The sequence below is a fragment of the Glycine soja genome, chromosome 5 (genome assembly GCF_004193775.1).
Source record: "Glycine soja cultivar W05 chromosome 5, ASM419377v2, whole genome shotgun sequence".
NCBI lineage: Eukaryota > Viridiplantae > Streptophyta > Magnoliopsida > Fabales > Fabaceae > Glycine > Glycine soja.
The window spans coordinates 3,321,425-3,346,928 of NC_041006.1; the positions used below are offsets into that span (position 1 = coordinate 3,321,425).

At 31.6% G+C, this 25,504-nt stretch overlaps 2 protein-coding genes and 2 pseudogenes across 2 annotated transcripts; 2 read left to right on the forward strand and 2 right to left on the reverse strand.

Moving 5' to 3' along the window:
• The first annotated feature begins 1,696 nt into the window (after window positions 1–1,696).
• Window positions 1,697–12,012, forward strand: LOC114411964 (transducin beta-like protein 3). The gene is made up of 14 exons (XM_028375716.1): window positions 1,697–2,058; window positions 2,133–2,315; window positions 3,011–3,181; window positions 3,282–3,496; window positions 4,071–4,353; window positions 5,332–5,466; window positions 5,667–5,785; window positions 7,670–7,826; window positions 8,074–8,320; window positions 8,395–8,471; window positions 9,382–9,501; window positions 10,455–10,585; window positions 10,651–10,825; window positions 11,275–12,012. Exons 1-14 carry the CDS (start codon window positions 1,762–1,764, stop codon window positions 11,614–11,616), a joined length of 2,652 nt encoding a protein of 883 aa, XP_028231517.1. The 5' UTR covers window positions 1,697–1,761; the 3' UTR covers window positions 11,617–12,012.
• LOC114413796 lies at window positions 12,012–13,383 on the forward strand (annotated as a pseudogene).
• A 1,883-nt stretch (window positions 13,384–15,266) lies between these two features.
• On the reverse strand, window positions 15,267–17,433 carry LOC114411965 (iron-sulfur cluster assembly protein 1-like). The gene is made up of 3 exons (XM_028375717.1): window positions 17,073–17,433; window positions 16,930–16,984; window positions 15,267–15,741 (listed from the first exon to the last, which is right to left on the reverse strand). Exons 1-3 carry the CDS (start codon window positions 17,353–17,355, stop codon window positions 15,582–15,584), a joined length of 498 nt encoding a protein of 165 aa, XP_028231518.1. The 5' UTR covers window positions 17,356–17,433; the 3' UTR covers window positions 15,267–15,581.
• A 6,893-nt stretch (window positions 17,434–24,326) lies between these two features.
• Window positions 24,327–25,499, reverse strand: LOC114413797 (annotated as a pseudogene).
• Between the last annotated feature and the right edge of the window lie 5 nt (window positions 25,500–25,504).

Sequence of the window (25,504 nt, forward strand, 5' to 3'; positions counted from 1 at the left end):
TGCCCCGCACTGCCCTTGATATACTTATAAAATTCTATAAAAAATAATTTTTTATAAAATGAAAAATACAATTTTAAATAGCAACCATAACATATTTTTATATTGTACATGATAACATAAAATTCAATCTAATAGTTTTATGTTTTAGTGTATTACATATATGTAATGATATTTTTGTAAATTAACTATTAGCGAAGCGGGTTTGGATAAGGTATTAACAATCTCATCCCTAACCCCAAACCCGACTTTGGCTATAAAGACAAATCTAAACCTGATTCCAATCTTGATCAACTTGAGTTTTTTTCTATCAAAATTGGGCAGAGTGCATGAATTCAGACCCTATTGTCATTCCTAAAAGTAATTATGTAATTGTTGTGGATCATTAGTCACATGGCAAATTCCAAGATGGTCCATAACAATTTTAAAACAAGTAGATAGGCTGATAAAAAAGTATATATATATAGAGAGAGAGAGACAAACAAATAGGTAAATGCAAATAATAGTACAACTTCATGTTTTAGTTTCAATTATTTTTTCAATTGAAATATCAAATATGTCATTTTAAGCATTTCTAAAAATATTGACATAACTTATTCTAAATCACTACAACCTACAATTTATTGGTTGATCCATAAACTCAATCGAGTGAAATTAGGTTACACCACATTGAAAACATGGAGAATCCAATTAGAAGCAAGAATGATTGTACCACTGATTCTCAGTCCAATTGACTAGTCCGAATTGATTTTTATATAGAAAAAAGTGACTTTACATGAGAAAAAAGAAGGTAACTTTAATAAGTAATAACAATCACAAGATATGCCTTATCTTTTAGCATTCTTTCTAAATTTACGTTCTTACTTTTTTTGTATTATTTACATTTTTTAGCACTTCTTTTAGCAAATGATGATTATTTGCAACAATACTAAGAAATAGTTATAGTATTTTTACTATAAAAAAGTTTATCCATATAAAATTAAATCATTTAAATCATTTGCTACTTTTTTTAAGAAACAAATGGTAATAATAAAATATAAATTAATCTGTATAACTTATCACAGATTGGAGATGCTGTTAATATTCATCCTAAAAAAAATTAATTAATTAGCACAAATATGATATTGATTATAATATTCAAAGCAATTGCATGCATGCTACTATATAGCAAGAAATGTTGTACATGGGTTTAAGACAAAATTGTGAAAAGGAAAAATATACACCATTAAGAATTTTGTGATGTCAAAGCATAAGGAAAAAAATCGTATTTAATCGAAAAATATAAAATCATTTTTTAAACATAAAAGATTCTTAAAAATTAATGTCAAAATTAGGAAGAATAACGTTTTCTTGTTGTAATTGACGATAAAATCATTAAACTTTTATGACAATAAAATTAAGTTATAAACACATTATTGGTGCACGATAAATGCTTTTTCTTTTACTAAGACAATAAATGTTTTAGCAGCTTAGTTTTCTTCTTAAACTACTGATGTTTTACAAATTCATTCAATAATGTCACAAACAAGATTTATCTATGATTCCGGGGAAAGAAAATGTAGGAAACCAAAAAACACTGAATAATAATTAAATTTTATAAATCTCTTCAAGATTTTTAAATTTTAAGAAAGAGATTTAAAAAAATAAATAAATCGAAAAAAAATCCTCGTTTTCGTAAAAAAACTGAAAGCAAAACAAAACCCTGCTCCTTAAACCATAAACCCTAAGCAACTGTCTTCAAATCACAGGAGCGGCAGTTTCCCAATGGAACCCCTCCGACTGAAGACCAACTACCGCTGCGTCCCCGCTCTGCAGCAGTTCTACACCGGCGGCCCCTTCGTCGTCTCATCGGACTCCTCCTTCATCGCCTGCGCCTGCGGCGAGTCCATCAAGATCGTCGATTCCGCCACCGCCGCCATCCGCTCCACCCTCGGCGCCGACTCCGAATCCTTCACCGCCTTGGCTCTCAGCCCCGACGACCGCCTCCTCTTCTCCTCCGGCCACTCCCGCCAAATCAAAGTCTGGGACCTGTCCACGCTCAAGTGCGTCCGCTCCTGGAAGGTACCGCACCGTATTATTCCCTTTCACTTCAATGAATAATGTGTTGTGTTTGCTAATGTGCGCGTTTGGTGTAGGGTCACGAGGGTCCGGTTATGTGCATGACGTGTCACCCTTCTGGAGGGTTGCTTGCTACTGGTGGAGCTGATAGAAAGGTTCTTGTGTGGGATGTGGATGGTGGTTACTGCACGCATTACTTTAAAGGTCACGGTGGTGTCGTTTCTTGTGTTATGTTCCATCCCGATCCTGAGAAACAGCTTGTGAGTACTCTGCTTAATGCTTTTATTTAATTGTGTTGTGCTATTGAGCCATTTTACTGTCTGAACCGATTTATATGTTTGTACAAGAGTGAAGTAATGAAGTATTAGTCCCTGTTTGTATAAAATTCACAACAAATACTTAATAAGATAAGAAAATAAGAATATAAAATGAATTAAACTTCTCTCACAAGTTAAAATTAGCTTATGCACTTCAACTTTTATAGAAATGCTCTCATCTAACTTTCTTCAAGAGTTGAGGTGCATAAGTTTATTTTAACACGTGGAAGAAGTTTTTGATTCATTTTATCTTTATTTTCTTCTCTCGTAAGTTTTCATCAAGAAATTTATCTCTTAGATCATAATTTTGGACCACTGTTATATCATTTGTTAAAATCTGAGCTTAATTGAATGATGGCTGGACTTCTTCTCCTGTTTTTCCAATGGAGAAGTCAAATACTTTTTTATGGTGTAAAATGACACAATCCAATGGTGTGAATGTCAAATAAGTGCACTGAACAGAGTGATTGATGATGGCAGGGAAGGGGGGTTAATAACACCCACATAATGGAGTTGATACAATTGTTTGCTTTCAGTCCTTTTAATGCAAATGTGATTTTGTTTATTATCCCTACCCTATTCCTTGTTTTTAACTATTCCCAAGTGTTGATTTCACCTTTCTTCATTGGTGCACTCAGCTTTTTTCTGGCAGCGATGATGGTGGTGATCATGCAACTGTAAGGGTTTGGGATATTTCCAAGACCAAGAAAAAGAACTGCATTGCAACACTAGATAATCATAGCTCAGCAGTGACTTCTTTGGCATTATCTGAAGACGGATGGACACTGCTTAGTGCTGGAAGAGATAAGGCAGGCTCTATAAGTCTCCATCTTATTATTTGTTTTACTTTACCTTTTTAAATGAATATAGTCCACTAAATTGACAAAATGTTGTGCGGATTATTTGCAGGTTGTAACGTTGTGGGACCTTCATGATTATAGCAGCAAGAAGACTGTCATTACAAATGAGGCAGTTGAAGCTGTTTGTGTACTTGGTTCTGGGAGTCCTTTTGCTTCATCTCTGGATTCATATCAGCAAAATTTAAAAAAACGTGATGGTTCCCAAATATTCTATTTCATTACAGTTGGTGAACGAGGCATTGTACGCATATGGAATTCCAAAGGGTAATATATGAAGACTTCTCAATCACCATTATAAATATTTCTAGTTCTATGACATTTTGCATTATTGGTTCGCTTAAGCTTTAATAAAGTGGTTTTAAGATAGTGTAAAAAAGTGATTTATTTTTTAAAGATTTTATGTAAAGCAGAAGTTATTTTTTGTTTGATGACAATTATAAACAATATTTTTATTTATTTTGAAAGATGATATTATTTAAATTCTGATATTTTTCAAAAACTTAAACTTACTAAAAATATTTAAAATGTTTTTTTTTTTCAAAGAAAAGTTATTTTTTTAATGAAAAAACAAACAAGCTCTTAGTTGATTATGAAATAATTTTTGGAAGTTATGCAATGATTTAGGTTAAAAACTTGGAAATTGAATATGTGTTTGCCGCTGGATATTTATTCTTACGGGGGCAGTTGTAAACATTATAACACACTTAAGTTTCTGACTTGTGATGTAAATACTTTATACTGAAAAAAATGAACGGCCTCAATTTCATACCTGCATCAATCAAGATGCAATTTATGCACTACCTCATTAGTTTTTTTTTTTTTTTTTTCCTATTGACAGTGCAGGTTGCATCTTTGAGCAAAAAACTTCAGATGTTACAGCCAACATAGATGAGGATGGCTCACGTAGGGGTTTCACTTCTGCTGTTATGCTTGCCTCAGATCAAGGATTGCTTTGTGTGACTGCAGATCAGCAGTTTCTGTTTTACTCTCTGGAATGCACTGAAGAGTTGTTGCAATTAAATCTAACCAAAAGACTTGTGGGATATAATGAAGAGATTGTTGATATGAAGTTTATTGGGGATGATGAAAAATTCCTTGCTCTGGCTACAAATCTTGAACAGGTATGGCTGTATGGGGATGTGCATTTTTATCTGGAATTAGTAAACTGTTGTGATTCAAGTAGAGTTTGGCTTTTTTAGTAACCTGGTCAATATGAACATATCAATACGAAAAAAAGGCAAGTTTTCTTTACTGTAGGATATTGTTTTTGTTTAGTGCACAATTTTGTAGTGTTTGTTCCTGTCACTTCCCTCAATTTGATTTGTTGTCTTCTTGAAGTAAATGTAACTACTAACAGGTGCTGAATATGATAATTGTTCATGATCCATGTCTCTGTTTATATGGATGGAAAATAGTGATCATGTGGTATGGATTCAAGACTGAGAATATAAGCATTTTTAGATATTTTTTTATAAATATAAAATTTGTGGATGAAATTCCATTTATAGAGATTAAGATTCCATTTATAGAGTTTTTAGAATTTGAGCTGTGATGTGATGACATATGAAAAGCTCATTAGTTTTTTAGTTTGTTTTGTCTTTTGGACAAATGCCATGTTTAGAACTAGAAGGATTAAAATATTTTGTTGGGTGTCCATTTCCGATTTTGTTATTGTCATTAGAGCATTTTGCGATATCTCACAATCTTACATTTAGATAAAACAATAAAACGTATTTTATCCTTTTCCAAATATTATCTAATTGTATCTGAGTGAATCTAATCCAAGTGATTTGACACATAACTGTAAAAGGTAAGAAAAGAACAGGAAAAAAGAACAAAAATGAAATCTTTGTCTTGTCAGCAGTATGTTGCAAAGACTTGCATGATCACGGGAGCAAACAATATGTCTTAATTTTTTGAAACAATGATTATTGAAAAAAAGAAAAATGAAACATTGAATCCTGTTAAGTTGATGAATATAAAATGTTCAGCATTTGATTCTTTAACCTTCAATTTGTTGTGCTTTCCATTCTATAGTCTAGCAAGAGTGATATTTAAAATTTTGGTATTTAATGTGCAAACCTACTGGAGCCTTGCAGGTTCGAGTTTATGACCTTGCATCTATGTCATGTTCGTATGTCTTATCTGGTCACACTGAAATTATTCTATGCCTTGACACCTGTGTATCAAGTTCTGGGAAAACACTGATTGTAACTGGAAGTAAAGACAACAGTGTAAGTTTTCTCCCCTTTGATCTTAAGATTGTTCTAAAGGCTTTAAATTTTCTTTTATGGGAAAAAGTGCTTGAGGTGCTTCAGTTCAATGCTACATAGTTAACAACAGGTGCTCTATTGAGTTCATAATATGTGTGTAGTGCACTATGTTCAAGCATAGGAATTAGTATTTACAAAACAAATGTCTGCTTGCCAAATAGGTTAGGTTATGGGAATCAGAAAGTGCAAACTGCATTGGAGTTGGTATTGGTCACATGGGAGCTGTTGGAGCCATTGCCTTTTCAAAAAGAAAGCAAGATTTCTTTGTTAGTGGCAGTAGGTGAGTCTTGATGTATTTATTTCTCTGTTTATTATTAATTGAAAGAACTTATCTATTTTTTTACTCTCCACAAGTTCCTGTATTTTTTATTCCCTTTATCTGGGTTTTTCTAATGTTCAACCTTTTAGTTGCTAAAATATTTACTATTAATTAAAGTTGTAACAACAAGTGTTATGTCAAGGGTTTTGTATCTATTCTCAAATATCAAATGATAATGTTACAAGGAAGGAAGACAATTAGTAACCTTATCTGTCTTTCAAACTTTTTCTTCTTGTGTTCTCATAATAGCATTTGATTTAACACCAATAAGAAATTTGACTTTTTTTTTATCAGCAAAATTAATATTATATTATAATTAATTCAGTACAAGGGGTACTGATGAATGTACCGATCTTGAGCCAGAAAACAGAAATATGGTATCCTAATACAAGCTATATATCTCAAGAATTAGGAGACCCTATATCTGACAGAATCCTTAGCTCAAAACTACCCAGTGTCCATATACTTATCCCTCCCTGGTTACAAAAACCATCCCTAATATTACTGAACCAGTGGTGAAAAGGTATGTCAAAACCTTTTTCCAGATTTTTTAGCCACGACCAGCACAAGAAAATAGCACCCTCCATCAAATTACTAACATTGAAACTTTCATTTAAAAAGACAATCTTGTTTCTATGCTGCCAAATACTCCAAGTTAATGAAATCCACCAAATATACCAATGTGCATCCTGATACCAGCAGACCTCCCAAAAGCATGTTGGAGGAAGTGTTGTCTCGGATTTTGCGGAAATGCACCCCTGATATTTATCCAGGATATCGATTCCCACCAAAGTGGCAGAATTTTACTGCAACTGAAAAATAGGTGTGCTGCGTCCTCTTCCTTGTTTCTGCAGAATGGGCACGTAGAATCAATACTTTCGATATTTCTCCTGCGTAAGTTCATCTTTGTTGACAATCTGTCCCGAATTAATCTCCAAGCGAAGAAGGAAGCTTTGCTTGGGATCTTTAATTTCCACAGTTCATTAAGTGCTCCATCTTGATTCTCATCTGTGTATCTCTCATAAGCAACATGAACTCAGCCGTAGGGCTTCCATTAACCAATATTGAGATGGAAGCGAATTTGAGGCAGCCTTCAATCCAAGTGATCCATTTAGAGCAAAAACCCATCCTCCTCAGCATGTACAACAAGAATTCCCAACTAACTGAGTCATATGCCTTTTCATAGTCAACTTTGAACACCAGGCATGACTTGTTACACCTGCTTCCTCAACCGCTTCATTAGCAATAAGAACGCTGTGTAACATATGCCTGCCCTCAATGAAGGCAGTTTGTCTTTCATCTATGATTATAAGAAATTTGGCTTAAACTAGTTAGAAAGCAGCATTCAAATCTTTTGGTGTTTTAATTTCTGTCTTCCACTCTTCCTGTTCTGCAACAGTGGTAATTTGATTTTACAGGTTAAAAATGTCATGATTGACCTTTTGTGTGCTGTCGTCTCTTTTAAAGATAGTGGAAGTGGAAACACCAGCAAACTTCCTATGGTTACTAGTATAATTGAATTCACCTCAACTTGTTTCAGCATTGGAATCAATATAAGAAAATTTGTGCTGAATTTAATCTCATGTTGCTTCCCTTTTGTGTTCATTGAATCCTGCAAGGCAGCTGCATTTATGCTTTATTTTATATATTCTGCTAGCCATGGGTCATTTAATTTAACCCAAGCATTACAATTTGGCCTTCCTGTTCATTCTACTCTATGAACTGAATATTGTAATGTTACTGAGTTTATTGTTGAAACTTAAACGCATTGATTTTAAACATGCAGACTTTTAGATAGTATTGTTCAAATTTATTTCTCATCAATCTTTGTCAATGTTTTTTCAGTGATCATACTCTTAAGGTGTGGAGTATGGATGGCCTCTCAGACAATATGACAATGCCAATTAATTTAAAAGCAAAAGCTGTTGTTGCAGCTCATGATAAAGATATAAATTCCGTAGCTGTTGCTCCAAATGATAGTTTAGTATGTAGTGGTTCTCAGGTTGGTAACTATATCTGACTTGCAGCTTTCTTTGGGCTTTTGAATCAAGTAATCTAATTATTTGTAGAAAAAAGGACTGCCACCTTAGTTGTATGTTTCTTGTTTTCATCTGACTTCCGAGTGAAGAAAGAAAAGTCACTAGATACTTCACTGGCCTTCTTTCCTTTGCTTTTCGTTTTATTTTTGGAAAATTAGTGCTTTCACTGTACTTTATCATTATTATTATGTTTTACTTGTATCCCATCAGGATCGTACAGCTTGTGTTTGGAGACTTCCAGATCTAGTATCAGTAGTTGTATTTAAAGGGCATAAAAGAGGAATTTGGTCAGTAGAATTTTCTCCTGTTGATCAATGTGTAGTAACAGCATCTGGTGATAAGACAATAAGGATATGGGCTATATCTGATGGCTCCTGTTTGAAGACATTTGAAGGACACACGTCAAGTGTGTTAAGAGCATTGTTTGTTACTCGTGGAACACAAATTGTTTCTTGTGGTATGAGGCTATCTGTAGCTGATTTTGTTCTTTATAACATTTTGGTTGCATGTTTGATCAACTTAATGTTTCAGGTGCTGATGGTTTAGTAAAGCTGTGGACTGTAAAAACTAATGAATGTGTTGCTACTTATGATCATCATGAAGACAAGGTGCCTGTTGATCCTTTGATATATTTCTTATTTTCCGATGATTTTTCTTTCTACTTAATATCATACTTCTTTTCTACTTTCTAGATGTATATATATGGAAAAACATGGTTTAAATTTGTTGCTTGCTTAATGTTCTCCAAAGGAGTTCTTTTATTATTAATAAGAAGCTTACGTTTTGACCTAATTAGCTTTCAGTCAGTGAATTATATCAGCGCTGCCAACTTCTATGCAGTACTGAACATTCAAATTATGCTTTCCTTGGTCACACTATTTCCGAACTTTAGAGAAAATGCGATTTTTTAAAATTAATTCTTTAAGAGTGTGTACTGTCACTACTGTGTAGATTATATTTTGGCAATGGCACATCTTTGGTTTTCTTCTTGCTCTCTAAGATAAGATCGTTTATATAATATATAGCTGGCCATCATATATAAGTACATTATTAACCATTAATGTAAACATTTTAGCTGGTTTGGATCTTAAAAGTTAGTTTGAGACTGAGTAAGTAGCCAAATAGACTCTGTTCTGTTATATACCAAGATGCTTTGTTTTATTCATGACTTTTCCCAAATGCACTTGCAACTATAAGGTTTGTACGAGGTACTTGTTTCCACTTTTCCCACAAAAAGAGATCATTTGTTTAAGCTTAGAAAAAAGTCATCCTATGATACAACTGTTTTTGGTATTTTTCCCCCAGTAGATACTATTTTCAGCTACTGAGAAAAGCACTAAAACAGTTTTTTCTTTTAAAAAATTACATAATTCTAATAAATTGTTGCAAGCATCTTTTAATTGAACAGACACTTTCTTTGAAAAAAACAAAGCCTAAAAACATTTGTTGAATTTTCCCAGACACAAATAATTCATGTTTCTCCACCCTTTTCTTTTGCTGACAAAATTTGGCCTGCAGGTTTGGGCCTTGGCTGTAGGCAGGAAAACGGAAAAGCTTGCAACTGGTGGCGGAGACGCTGTTGTCAATTTATGGTTTGATTCCACTGCAGCAGACAAAGAAGAAGCTTTTCGAAAAGAGGTGAGTTAAACCAATTGTTCAATATTGGTGACCTCATAATAGCATGAAAATTAAATCAAAGCCCAAAAAGGTCATGTTTCATGGTTGTTCATGATATAATGATTGCTAAGATCTACAATTATTCCTTATCACCAATTTTTCTGTTGCTGTTTCTATGAATTTAAGACAAACAATGAAGGAAGGACCAAGATCAGTCACAATCTTGGAAGCCATCTGAATGAAACATCTATCACTAAAGATCATTACAATCGTTGTTTAATTGTCAGGGATTTGTCCATCTTGCTCATTTTTGCTAATGCCAACCGTCTTGAAAAACATAACATTAAGAGTTTAGGATTTTTTTAATTGTAAATCAGCAATACCTTAATGATATCTTAAATTAGATTATCAGGGTGGTTTGTACTTTGTACATTTATGTTGCGCAAGATTGAAATCATAGTTTACTCTTGTAGCACAGTGGTAAAGGGTGGTGTAGGGGTTGGGTCATAAATCTCCCTAGTCTTTCCAATCATTTAATGACACGTTTTCTACTATGGGTTTGCCTTTTCTTAATATAGTGGTGTTAAGTTGGTTATTAATTTTCACAATAGTCTCTTGCTGAGTTAGGTTGTTTTACAGAGTCTATTATATAGTTTCACAAGTGATATAATCTTGGCATTAAGTGTATGTTTGGTATAATAGTTATTTTTTGGGACTTTTTTTTTTCAAAAGCTCTCAAAAAGCTGGAAAAAAACAATTGTTTCTTCAAAATAAGCCAAACCAAACGCATAATGGACAATTCATTCAGGAATTTTTTTATAACATTTACCTTTATCTTAGTGACATGGAGTATTTCAAGCAAAAGCATTACCTGTTCCATATGTGTAATTTTAGGATTTTCTTATATACTCTTATCTTCCAAATCACAAGTGCCCTTTGTGTTAAAAATGTTGTAATGTCTAATGTTGATACAGGAAGAGGGAGTTGTGAAAGGTCAAGAGCTAGAGAATGCTGTCTCAGATGCTGACTATACTAAAGCAATCCAAATCGCATTTGAACTGCGCAGGCCTCATAGGCTTTTTGAGCTATTTGCAGAACTTTGCAGGTTAGTGATAATTTATTTTGTTGCCTGCATCTTTTTGGCATACACTTAAACTAATATTTCTGCAGGAAGAGAGAGGCTGAAGATCATATGGACAGAGCACTTAAGGGCTTGGGTAGTGAAGAGCTTCGTATATTATTTAACTATATTCGAGAATGGAATACAAAACCAAAGCTTTGTTATGTTTCTCAGTTCGTGCTTTTCAGAGTTTTCAGCATCTTTCCTCCAACAGATATTGTCCAGGTGCTTTTTTTACCCTTTTAAGTTGAGAGGTTTGGTGCTTCTAATCATGCATTTATTGCATATTATGATGGTTTTTAACTTCTTATGTTTACTGGTTTTGGCATTCTGCTGTCTGTTTTATGGCTGCATATGCTGCCTCAGGTATTTTAGTTAGACTTTGATATTGATTCTGTTATTTGGCCAGATGGTAAGTATTGTTCACTTTAATGCATATAAAAAAATCTTTTAGAAATATATGATAGTTGGCACTAGTCAAATTGTATTGATGTTCTACAAGCTGATATTAAATTGAATTCTGGCGCTAAGATTTTGGCCATGCATTTACTTTTTATTTTTATATTTTTGCAAGGATTTTGGCCTGTGTGTGTGTTAATTAAATTTCATGGGATGGTTTTTGAGGAAAGGAAAACCCCCCATGTTTAACTGACATTTTTTATGGGTCATTTCAGATTAAAGGGATTGGCGAATTTCTTGAAGGTCTTATCCCATATAGTCAGAGGCATTTTGGCAGGATAGACAGACTTGTTAGAAGCACATTTTTGTTAGACTACATTCTATCGGGAATGTCAGTTATTGAACCACAAGTTCAACCGACAGAATCAAAGGCTGAGTTACTGTTGCAGTCTGAAATTGACATTCCAGACAAAGAAAATGGCATCGAGAAGAAAGATCATACTCATGAAATTACCGCTTCAAAGAAAAGGAAATCAAACAAATCAAAACATGGTTCCCATAAGAAAGTTAAGAATGTAGCTTACAACAAGGTCGAATCTATACAATTACAGGCATAGGATTGGTGCTTTCATTATCTCATGTATACATATGTTGATTGATCGATGGAAGAGCTGTATTGATTCATCCAAATTTTGAAATCTTGCTGTCATTTGATAAAATGTAAGCCAAAGTAAGTTTTTTCGGTCCTGCTCATCACGTGATGTAGAAATGATTCTTCAGCTGTCTTAACAAAAGAAAGTTATTGTGATTGAGAGACTGCTGAGGGGCTGCAAGATAGCATGAGAACAACAAACAGTTCTGTAAACTAAGTTGTGGCAATCGTAGCAATTTTGACCCACATAATTGTCAATTCCTTGTTCTTTTAACTTCCTTTTGGTTTGTCTTAAATTTCAAATATAAGCAAAAGCTGTATATTACAAAAGAGATAATATTCATTTCCTTTCTTTTCTGAATGTGTCGTGCGTGTTCTGGACAATATCGTGTTATCAGCTTCATTTGTTGTTTCGCTGTTACTAACTTGGGTAAAAACTTGTGTCGAGCAGTAACGTGGTTCCAGTGCCAGCTAGGCGAAGATTGTAATGGTCACGGTTCGTGTCCTGTTTCATCAACATACACTGGTATAGATGGATGGTATGAGGGAAACTCTATTGGTAAACTTTGTATGCAGATAACAGTTACCATTAGTTGAAATCTTTTAGTAGTTGAAACCTTATGATATTAAAAAATTAAATACAATTCTAGTAATTGAAAACTTGTAATACTAAAATTTTAATATTTTCATTTTTTATGTAATATATTTTCATCTTTGATATGTAAACCTGCAAGCAACTCTTAATATTTGAATTATAAGAGTTTAATTTTAGGATTAATCAAGTTTTTAGTTGTCCAATTTTTTTATATTATAATTTCTTATTCTCAATATTTTTAGTTTTTCATTAATTCTTTATCTCATTTTTTGCTGTTTTAAATTTTTTATTTATTTTTATTACTTAAAAATAAATATAAATATAAAATAAACAAAAGACTAAAAATTGATCAAACAAAGTCAAAAGTCGAAAGCTTCATTCAACCCTCGTAGAAATCGACCCCACCACACCCTTACAACAACAAGGCCCTTTCCACTGCATCATCTACAAACTCCACACCCCACACTGGAAAAACCAACTCCAACAATTCTCAACTAAATACCCAACCACCGTAATCATCGACCCACTTGCAAATTTCCCTCGAAAACGCCACTGTTGGGGTTCCCAAGCAAGTGGTCGTGAACGAACCCAAACCCTTCGATTTTCACAAATTCCAAGAACTGGGCTTGCGGTTCCCGGTAATTGCGAAACCGTTGGCGGCTGACGGCGGCGCCGGCTCTCACGAGCTGCGCTTGGTCTTTGACGACGAGGGGCTCCACACGTTGAGCGTTCCGACGGTGCTGCAAGTTTTTGTGAACCACGGCGGGGTCGTATTCAAGATTTACGTTGCTGGGCAGCGCGTGAATTGCGTAAAGCGCAAGTCTTTGGGTGACATAACCGAAGAGAAGCTGAGAACGTTGAAGGGGTCGCTGCCATTTTCTCGTATGTCGAACTTGGGCGTTGAAGATCAGGATGGCGCCGTTGAGAACGCTGAAATGCCTCCGCAGGGTTTGGTGGTTGAGGGAGGCATTGGGACTTAACCTTTTCAACGTTGATGTGATTAGAGGATGCATTGGTGGATAAGGATCAATGGACAGGATGCACATGAGAAACAAATAATTGGGAGAAGAAGATTTTCAATCATTTCATCACTAGACCTAATGTTTTGATTGATATGCAACATGGGTTAATTATTAATTTGTGTATCACTCTTCATTAAAAAAAACTTATGGTAAGAGAATATAAAATCTTAAAATTATAATAATTTGAAAATACTTTTTTATAATAAATAAAATAAAATAAATAAGTCTTTATATAAATAAAAATATTATTATCAAAATATAAGCATTTAAACTAAATAAATACTAAAAATATATATGAAATTATATGTATAATAATAATTATATATATAATAACTAAGACATATAATATTTGTAATATTTAAAACATAACATATTGTATGTACACATTAGTCTTGATCCTAAAGGTTAAAGTATATATTCATTAATACAATAATAAAACCCTTTAGTAATATATATATATATATATATATATATATATATATATATATATATATATATATATATATATATATATATATATAATCTTCAAGAATTCATATCATTAAGATTTAGAAAAAATTATTTTACTTATCTTTTGAAATAAGAAATTTATGTTCTTTGTTATTCTTTTTTTTCTTTACCAATTATATTAAAAGAATTTTATCATTTTCTTTCTTTTTCTTAATCATAATTCTAAAAAAAAAATTGTCTATAAGTAATCTAAAATTTATTTAATCGATCTTTCTTTATTTATTATTTTTAATTATAATTATATTTAACCAATTTAATATATTATTATACTAATATTTTTTCAAAATAAAAATAACAATATAATATTTTAAAATAATTTAATCTCTCTTTTATCTTACTAAAAGATATATTTTATTTTCATCAACCTCATAATCCTCCTATGCAGAAACCTCATTTTTATTTTTAAGAACCATATATGCCAGTCTTAATAATCCTTAGGCATCGGTTTTCTTAGGGTCCAGTTTTTGCCTCTCAAGGTTTGTTTGGTGGACAAAGAGAAAAAAAGGAAAAAGAAATCATTAGTTATATTTCTCCCACTAATAAAAATAATAAATTAACAACTAACGTTAGCTTAAAAAAAAAAGCGATGTGTCCACTATCAAAACATTCATGAACAAATTTTGGGATTTATGAATGAACCAACTATAAATTATGAAGAATTAAAAATTGTTGAATATGGATGGTGCGCTCGTCTTCTAGGCGGTGTCTTTCTTGATATAGTACCATCAACTCGGACTTGCTTCAGAATCTGGTTCTGAGCTTTGGTACTACTTTTATGTATAAGCTTTATTCTACTACAAGATTAACAATTACCATGAATTTTCATTCGTCTATGATAAAAAAAAAAGAAAATAATATTTTTGTCATGTCTGCACTTAATTGAACAATTCCACATCCCCCAGGTGGCGGCTATCGTTACTCATTACGGATCTTTAATTTTCTCCGGTCTTCCGGCCACGCTGTAGGCAAGAATATGTTCCATCACGCATTAATACATTAAAAAAAGGCTAACCATATTTTTTTTATTAAATGATTTAACAATTTTTTTTACTGTTAGTGGATAAACAACTATATTTTACTCCACCAAATAATCACCACTTGTCTCTAGTTAAATTCTAGGTTTTTTTTTTTTTTTTTTTTTAATTTGGAAATAAAACATTTGCTCGCATATGTTAACACAAGGGTTTTTTTGGTTGATCACCAAAATGGATTCTTCTATGTAGGCACATTGTAAAGTAAAATCTGTAGTATTTGAGACTAATTTGGACACATCTTGATTGATTAGTTTAAAATTAATTTTATCAAAATCAATTCTACTCAATTTTAAAACAAAAAATATAGAATACCCTTACACTTGAGCTTCATATCTTGATACTTACCCCTACAAAGTCAAGGACGCGTCATATTTTCATTTTAAGATAATAAAGTCCAATTGCAAATTCACCAAAAGAAAAGGAAAAATAAACAAATACATTGCAAACATAGGACTGCAGAAACAAAATTTGTGAAAAATATCATGCTATTCACTTAATTGTTATGGAGAACTTTCTAACATTCCAATCTGCTTTATTATATGCGTATACAGTCAATGATGGACTACTACTAAATACAAACCCAGTAGCAGATAACAAACCATAGCCGGCATTTCAAATATTTACTTCGCATGATGTGAATACTCTCTAGCTATAACTAAGTCCAACCCAAAGTCTAGTGAAGGTGTTCTTCAATGAGCAACTGATTAACAGAATAACAGACAAACAAACAAAGGGTTGTTTTCATCATTCTTTTTATACATGAAAGAAATCATGCAATGGCAGGCTTCTCTCCTGTTGCTGCCTCTCCGCTAGCAGTTGCCTTAGCACGCTTAGCTTCATAGTCTTTAACGGCTGCTTTGATGGCATCTTCAGCAAGCATGCTGCAGTGGAGCTTAACTGGTGGAAGTGAAAGATGCTTTGCAATTTCACTGCACGACATCGATTATTCGCCACATCAAGATCTCATAACAACAGACCAGAACCATCCATCATGAAAACATAACCAAAACTAGAACTATTTGCTATGATGCCTAAAGACGATATGTATATCTGATACAATGCGTCTGATATGATTATTCTAAAACTTTATAGGGTACCATATGTGTAAGATACATATATAAATATGTATAAAAATTCATAAAACATAATAAATACCACTATATAATTGCAATTCTAAAATACAAATAAAAAACATACTTCTTGGATATTACTAAATAAAATAAAAAATTGTATATCATTGTCTTGATAAATCACTTCCTATCGCCTACAAATAGGAATAATATCAATCTCATTCCTTTCTTGAAATTATCCTTAAAGAGGACAATTTCCTTTGTTGATTCATAAAGGGACAGTTTCCTATGTTTCTAATCATAGATGCTTCTATGTCTTGTATGTAGTATTGAATTTTCACAACATTGAAGGCTTGGATACTTCACAGTTTACATATAGGTATCGGTGAAGTATCCAAGAGTATTGGTATCAAATACATATTGGATGCAGATATATGAAGCAAATTAAAGTATTAGTGCTTGATAGACTATCTGGCAGTACTAAACCCCTAAAGCCAGTACATAGGAAAGGACCAAAAAACAAAACAAAAGGTGTAAATAATTCTGAAATAATCTACAGGCAGAGACAAAAGTGACCAACACATTTAAAAACACAACATCTTCAATCATTAACCCATCACTCCACAAAGGTTTTTCTTTTATACAAAACATAAGCTGTGTGTTCTGTTGCCTTACCCAGAAAATTAGCATAACATAAAACAAACATGGATGAATATAATATGAGTTTAATGTCTATGTACTGGTGTTCTCACGGTGTCATCCAATCACATATGACTGTTTGAATTACTTTAAAATAATTATTTTAAAAGTTAACAAACTTGTCATACATGACGGCTTGTGATTGGATGGTTATCTAAAACTTTTTAGGGAATATTAGTGTATAACCCTTCTTCCTCATAGTGAGTATATAAGAGTTACTTTAAAAAAATATAAAACTTTACCCTATCCAGTGTTATATTGGTATCCAATGCATCATCAAATATCATATTATGCGACATTGTATCTTAGAGAAACGCTGCATAAGTGCATAATGTTATGCATACTTACGTATTTTTTATAGTCAGAACTTCCTCCATTTGCTTTCCCTTCACCCACTCAGTAGCTGAATCATCAGAAACACGCTCAATGAGGATAAAATAGAACAAATTGAAAATCAGAAAACAGAGAGCAATGTTTTCATTAGTGATTACCGACGGAGGAAGAAGCAATGGCGGAGCCACAACCGAAAGTCTTGAATCGAGCATCGACGATTTTTCCGGTTTTGTCGTCGACCTTAATCTGGAGCTTCATCACGTCGCCGCACGCCGGCGCCCCCACCAAACCCGTCCCCACGCTCGGGTCGTTCTTGTCTAACGATCCAACGTTCCGGGGGTTGTCGTAGTGATCCACAACCCTCTCGTGGTACAGCCTCGCCGGAACCCTAACGCCCAACGACGTCGTTCCCAAAAGCCTCTTTGCGCCCACTCTCAGCATCTTGATTTGGTTTTCGCCTTCACCCGACACGAGAGTGACGAATGCCACGAAAATTGGAAGGAAAATAATAACAATTCGCTTATTTTTATTGTTTTTATGCTCGAGGGATATAAATAAATTATTAAAAATAAAATTGTGGATGAGGACTAGTAACTAGTAAGCTGGTTTGCGGTTGCATAGAGTTGTGTTGGGCCTATTCTGAATCACCCAATGGGCTAGGCTCTTCCACGTTCCTAATGGCTAAGGTTTTTCTTTGCGCACCCCGATAATTGCTGGTAAGTGGCTGATACAATTTTTTTAAATATTTTTTTCAAAAATATGTTTTACGAACTAATTTAAAATTAATGCTTCAGGCATGAATTGAATCTATGACTTTCATGTTATTAGCATAACACTCTAACCAATTGAACTAATAGGTCAATTATGTTATAAAACAATTAATGTTGTTATATATAACTCTAAAATTTCTAATGTATATTTAATACACATGTAAATTTACATAATAAATTTTGTGACAATTAATTTTGATCTAATAATTAATTTCTTTAGTATATAAATTGTAAAGAAAAATCATAAGTTTAATAAAAATTTATGTATGTAAAAAAATAAATTATTAACATAAATATACTAATGTATTTTTTGACCTTATTACAATTAATTTTAATCTAATAATGTATTTTTTACATATATAAATTTTAAATAAAAAGCATAGGTTTCATAAAAATTTATATATGTAAACAAATTAATTATTATATCAAAATTAATTGTCACAAAATTTATTATGTAAATTTACATGTACATTAAATATACATTAGAAATTTTAGTGTTATATATAGTGACATTAATTATTTTAAAACACAATTGGCCTACTAGTTCAGTTGATTAGAGTATCATGCTAATAAAGCAAAAGTCACATGTTTGATTCCTGTATCAGGCTTACGAATCGTCAATCCGTATTGGACTTACGGATTGTCAATTTGTATTAGACTAACATGCACAATCTGTATGAGTTTTATGAAAGAGCAAAATTGAAATTGTGCATGTTGCGCTGGGTTACCAGCAATTTACTGGTGTGCGAAGAAAAACCCTAATGGCTAATGGGGCGTGATGGGTCCAGAGTTGCAAATGCTTGTTGACAAAGAAGAAAAAATATGTAAATGTTTTTTTTTAAGGGAATGCCTAAAATTTAGTTTGACCCTTTTCTATTTTTATTTTTAAAGAAAATATAAAATAAGAATAAAAATAGTGTTTGCTTACAATTTAGAAAAGGTTTTCTTTGAAAATATTTTCAAAAATAAATTAAACTAACATTTTTAGTTTTTTCTGAAGAAGTGAAAATACAATTATACCTTAGAATACTTTTTTCTTGATACATATTTTTTGAATCTTGAAAATTTTAAAATGACTTTTTTTTTAAAAAAAAAAAATACTCAAACGTCACCTAAAGAATTGCAAATGCTTGTTGACAAAGAAGAAAAAATATGTAAATGTTTTTTTAAGGGAATGCGTGAAATTTAGTTTGAGCGTTTTCTGTTTTTATTTTTAAATAAAATATAAAATAAGAATAAAAACAGTGTTTGTTTACAATTTAGAAAAGGTTTTCTTTGAAAATATTTTAAAAAATAAACCAATATTTTTAGTTTTTTCTGAAGAAGTGAAAACACAATAATACCTTAAAGTGTTTTTTTCTTGATACATATTTTTTTGAATCTTGAAAATTCTAAAATGAAAATTATTTTCAAAAAATAATAATAAAATTACTCAAACCAAACGTCACCTAAATGTTTTGTTAAAGGGATGACTTTATGACTTCTAATACAGAACATCGTGATCAATCAAATGGAAGATACTAGACATATGAAAAATAGTAATGATGATTTTAACAATATAATTAAACAAATAGGATTTGAGAAGACAATGCACCTATGGTAAAATTCTACAACAGATAATAAATTCGAGTGACAATTAGATGTACATGAAGTAAATTAAGGTTTTTTTTTTTTGTTAAGTGATAGAATAGGAAGACACCTTAATACTATTAAACAAGACACCAATAACATGTTATGACTTTATGCAAAAACTCACCTAGAAGAAGTAATTGGGATGTTATATATTCATGATTTTCCAGGTGTATTAAACTTGTATGTTCCATTCGATTTGGTTAACGTATCAAGGTTACAACAAATGAATTTTATATGTTGGTTTCAGAATTATATATTCATTGTGTATATCATCACACCTTAAGGCCATGTCTAGAGAAGTAAACAGTAATGGTCCAGCTCCAGCTGGAATTCATCGTCAAAATTGTTTCTAAAAAAGCTCAAGTATGACTTTCTTTTATCTATAGCTCAATTATGACTAAACCTACTAAATGCTACTATAATTTTAGGCTTCATCGAATTAGAATCCATGTAGTATCTTCGAAAGTGTCTTGCCTTAATATGTGCTTTATCAATTTGCCTCATCTAAATGTTAGATCACTGTATCAACAAGCAAGCGAAAGCATACGTGTACGCTTTTTCCACTGCATTATTACTTCTATCCACTGATTGGTATTTCCTTACATTTATGATGTGCAGCTAGCTTTCTCACTTAACCCTGATATGTTAGTTATTTGCGCGTGGGATACATTTTTACAATGAAAACAGTCAATTTTCAAAATTAAATTAATATTTTACACTTTATCAAATACTACCTCCTTTCCCGTACAAGACTCCTCTACTGTATTATTTGTCTTTTTTTTATTATAAGATTTTCTTCTTAAATTTGATGCATTAATTATTTATATCCTATATTATCTTTAATTAATTATAATATTATTTCTCCAAACATTAATTACTTAATGATGAGAAATAATTAAGTGAAGTGTGAAATAAAACATAATTTTAGAAGAACATTATAAATAATTAATAAATTTAATGTAATTAAATAAATAAAGTATTTTTAAAGAGTGTGAATTAATTGAAAGAGACCAGACAAAGGTAGTAATTATGTACAAGCAAAATCTTCTCAAATATCGAAGATTTAAGTTGGTTAGATTTAATTTTAGTTCAATTATTTGAATCGGTGTATATTTATTAATAGTAATTTTGTTTGAGTTGAATAAAATTATTATAGGTGAGGAAAAAATTTCTTTGAATATTTAAGTACGGGCATACTTAAGATTCAAATTTTATATCACTTTTAAGTTATCAGTATGAAACTATATTAGGTGTGAAACATAATAATTCTATTTGTCTGGAGCAAAGATTGCTTTTTGTAAAATATATTTGTGGTCTTAAAAAATTAAAATCATCCATCAAGTTAAAATAACCCTAACTAATTAATCCAACCCTCAATGGTGTTTTTTATAGTATTTCAGTTCTTATTAAGTCTTCTAATAGTAATCAGAAATATTACTACTACAAAATTAAGACTAAGATATAATTTATAAGTTTCCTATTTTATTTAATTTACAATTTTAGTCTCTTTTTTAAAAAATAGAGATATTTAACTTTTCTATTTTTTAAAATAAGACTCTATCAATTAATTTTAAGACATTGATTGTTAATAATAAAAAATTGTTAACTAAGAGACCCAATTAAAAATATATTTTTAAAGTTAAGAGGAATTAAATCTATATGTTTTAAAAACTTTGAGAAACAATTTTATTAATATAAAATTACAGGAACCTTAATCACGTTTAATATTTTTTTCCTTTAATATGTAAGTCTACTACATAATATTAAAACCAGTGGTGGGTGTGCATATGTATGATGTATATGAAAGCATCTATGGCTCCGTTTCCAACACTCAACCGGTGGCATATGTATCTAACGGATAAAACATGCTCTAGGGCTCCGTTTCTAACACTCAACTAGTGGCATAAGTTTACTAAGTGTAAGTTTGATTTTCTGTTAAAATCACTGTAACACACATTTTATTGCAATCCAAGTATGAAAGGGAATCCAACAGATAAAAATAAAATAAATGTAAAAACAAGAGTGTTGATTTTTTCGTGAAAATATTTTTATCTCAGAGATATTTTTTAACCTAATTTTCAAACATGCTTATTGTGTTTCTCACGTCGTCATTCTTTCAGAGTCCAACAAAGCTCATACCTGGATGAAAATAACCCTTCCCTCGAAACTTTGGACTTGAGTCAAAGCAATCAATAGTAATAACAATTCCCAATTGACATCACATACGCCATTAATCTGAAATATTTGTGTGGAAGCGGAACCAGTTAGTCCCACTTTCCAATTTGAGCATTCATATTTAAAATTATTGGCTGACATCTAGAGACATGTTTAAGTTTATATGGAAAGCACTGCAGAACTTGTTTTTTTTTTATTGAAAAAGTAAATATATTTAATTTTAAAATTTAAATTTAAGTAATACTAAATCATCTTATTATATGTTATGGTAAGTATTGAATAAAAAGTAAAAAAAAAAAATTGTCTTAGAAGTATAAAACATATTTGAAACTTATCATAAAAGGTAGAAGGAAGGTTTATAAGAAGATATAATTGTATGATTAAAAATTATTCTAATCTTAATGTGTTACACTTGCATTCATCCACTAATTTTTGTTCGTGCATGCATGTGTGTATAGTATTCTTTTTCTTAATTATAATGTTTTTATGGTACGAGAAGATTAATAAAACTATTAAAATACTCGAATAAATTATTATAACTATTTTGAGTATGAGTGCATTAGGTAATTGTGCTCATCATCACCTAACTTATATTGTTTTAAAAAGTCACTTTTTCAAGATGTTCATAATTACAGTACAAATTACCATTGTTTTCAATTAGAGATTACATGGAGATCGAGTCCTGTTAGATTAGATACGTTTCCTATTTTTAAAATCATAGTTGATAGAGGAACTTTATTTTTTCCCCTGCTGATAGAGGAACCTTTATGGCTTGGAATTTAGGCCGAAGAGGGGAATTGAATCCCGTATCTTCATATTTGATGGGATTGGAGAACAACGGAATCAAATATATTTTCTCATTTTTTTGAAGACTTTAGTTTGTAATTTTTAAGCATGGATATTGTAAATTATTAGTCAATTATAAATCATGATAGATATCACTTTTAAGGAATTAATGAATCCTCTACAATTACCCGTGGATGAAATCTTAGCCCTTCAATAAGTTCTATTAATATAATATATTTCTATTACAAAATAGATGTTTAAAAGAATTAATGGTGAGATATAGACATTTCAGAATCTCAAGTTAAACTTTTGCTAGTGGAGATGATTTTTTTTTTTTTACTTTTAAATAATTATTATAAAAATTAATAAATTTATTTTATATATATATATATATATATATATATATATATATATTAGTTTATGAAAGGATAATAATATAAATTTTTTTATATTGCTTGGTACATAGATTATTTTCTTAGTTTTTGAAAAAAAAAGCACATAACTGTTATATGATTTTTACTATAATTAAATGATATTGTAAAAGATCTTTATAGTGTCATTACATTTAAATTATTTTTTTTAATCACTTCAATTGAACAATGATATTAAGTAGTTATTTTATTGAGAAGAAAACAAAAGACATAAAAAATGAAATCAGCAAATTTGATTTCAGAACAGCACTTGAGCTACCGCTTATTTTAATTTATTTATTTAATTTTATCCATAAGAATAAAAAATAATATCAAATATTTTTCAATCAATTAAGCTAAATATCTTGATTATATATCTCTTATAAAAATCAATATTTTTCAAAGTTAGAAATATTTATGATATGATAAATTAACTTTTTTTAAGTAGAGTTTATTCTTTTCATACGCTAGGTTTAAGTTGGAGATCTTAATGTTGTGTTTGGTATGAAAGACGAAAATATTTTTGGGAAGACGGAAATAACTGCGCCTGTTTGGTACGAAAGAGAAACCAAAGAGTTAATTTGGGAAATTGTCTTTTTTACCCCTACTTTGTGCTTGCATTCCGGTTAGCAACACAAATCTCTGTTCAATGTACGACGGTGAACGGAGATTCAGCATCTGCGCGACCCTTTAGAACCAAACACACCTTAAAAGAATAATGTGTGTACTGTAAAAAAAAATAAAAAAATGATGTGCGCGCTTACATAAAAAAAGAGTGAAGTAGGTATTACCTTTGTCAGTTGCATTTTTCTTATTACAGAATTTTTTTTACTTGTTAGAAAATTGAAAATCAAACCTAAATCTTCCATAAACAACAGAACCTCACGAAACGTGTGTTCAAGTGACTGGTATCTGCTTTGGAAGTTACTGATTTTTAATCAAAATTAAAAAAAATAAAAAACTGTTTGGCAGGAGATTCCCATTCCATAGATTTATTATGCGATGCGCGTTTTCACAGATACGTATCGGATATTCGTATTTGGAGCTTCGTTTTCAAAGGCTCTCTTTTGTACGGCTTACCTAATTTTGCAGCCAGCAAGAACATCTCATTATCTGACCGAACTTTGGAAGCTTTTGTTGTAATTGTAATTTGAAATTTAAAACATAAAAAATACTATTTTCTGTTATGAGTTTAATTTATGTGCATCATAAATATTTAAGGGTCAATGGTGTTGGCTTTTCAAGTCTACACTAATATGCATTGTTGTTGTGATATATATAACTTTTTCAAGTGGTTACATGATTTTTTTTTAAATCAGTGGAAAAAATAGAGAACAAGAAGAAAAAAACTACATCCTAACAAAGGTAACACTTAAGACATCAACTAACAAAAGATCCCTAAACTTAGGAAGGCAAACATCTCAAGATATAGAGTTGTTTGTGGATGATGATCCACAAAGGGGCAAGCTAATTCGCACACTGGTTCTCCTCTCTGTAGACATGAGAGAAATTGATTGCCAACTGTGATCTATTGATGATGGAACGAATATGGTTGATAATTGCAACCAGTGGCGGAGCCAGAAAAATTATAAAGCCTGGGCAAAAATTTAAACATAGCAAATTCACATTGTATATAATATGTAAATAGTAATCAATCAAAATAAAAGAGACTCGTCATTTTGTCAACAAAAATATAGTTTAAAATAAAAGAGATAAACATAATCTTACAATAGCGGGTTAAATAAAATTACGAGGCAAGTGTCCTTTCCGAGACTTCTTTGCGGTAAATGTTCGAATAATATCAATATCATCAAGTGACTTGAATATCTTCCGCTCGGTGTAACATACCATCAAGTCATTGAACCACACATCGTTGATCTTATTGCGCAATTTAGACTTGATAATCTTCATTGCTGAAAAAGCTCTTTCAACGGATGCTGTCGACACCGGCAATATCAAAGCTAGCTCAATAAGTTTATAAACCAATGGAAATACCAAATGTTTCTCAGTTTGAACCATCTTCATAGCCAAACTTTGAACATCTTCACAAGTGGAAAAAGAAGCATTTCTTCTCACTTGAAGCACATAAGTTTCAAGTTGATCCCTAATTGTTCCTCGGTCATCATCAGAAAAGTCTGCATGATAAATATCAGCAAGACGAGCAAGCTTATCAACATCAAACTTGGAGAAAGAGTTCTTGGGGTCAAGACATGAGAAGCAATCAAGTATAATGTTACTTCCTCCACTAAAGCGGTGATCCATCTCCACACATATTTTATCAATAGCAACATAAAAAATCTCTGCACGGTAATGATGAAGATTAGTGATAGTCCTCCCTTCTGCTCTTGAACGACCCCGAACTGGTATTTCGTCATCCATATTTGGTACCAGAATACTTTTAGCAACACAAAATCCTTGGACATCGGCAAAAAAATTATTTCAGCCATTCTCTCTCATTGTGCCCAACCGAGCTTTGACAACATCAACTAATTCCATGGCATTCACAATATTAAGATCTTTTCTTTGCAATATATTTGAAAGCTCGTTTGTGATACCAAACAACTTTAACATTAACCTCAAAATAAAAGCTTGGCAAATGTGGTTGCATTGGACCCTTCAATATATATGCCCTCCTCACTTGATCTTGAATATCCGGAGCATACTCATTAATTTGTTTCCTATGACCTGGATCACGCACAATCTCATTTGGGTTAAACTCATTAACCACATTAGGTGCCGGTTCTAATTCGGCTTCTTGTTGTACAACATTCACATTCTCAATACTTGCTCTATCAACCAAAAATCTCCTCATCTCTG

Coding starts and splice junctions, on each gene's coding strand:
- LOC114411964 (XM_028375716.1), top strand. CDS start 1,762: ATGGAACCCCTCCGACTGAAGACCAACTACCGCTGCGTCCCCGCTCTG. Junction 2,059..2,132: donor AGTGCGTCCGCTCCTGGAAG/GTACCGCACCGT, acceptor CGTTTGGTGTAG/GGTCACGAGGGTCCGGTTAT. Junction 7,827..8,073: donor TAGTATGTAGTGGTTCTCAG/GTTGGTAACTAT, acceptor GTATCCCATCAG/GATCGTACAGCTTGTGTTTG.
- LOC114411965 (XM_028375717.1), bottom strand. CDS start 17,355: ATGCTGAGAGTGGGCGCAAAGAGGCTTTTGGGAACGACGTCGTTGGGC. Junction 16,985..17,072: donor CATTGCTTCTTCCTCCGTCG/GTAATCACTAAT, acceptor CTGATGATTCAG/CTACTGAGTGGGTGAAGGGA. Junction 15,742..16,929: donor GTTCTGACTATAAAAAATAC/GTAAGTATGCAT, acceptor GATGTCGTGCAG/TGAAATTGCAAAGCATCTTT.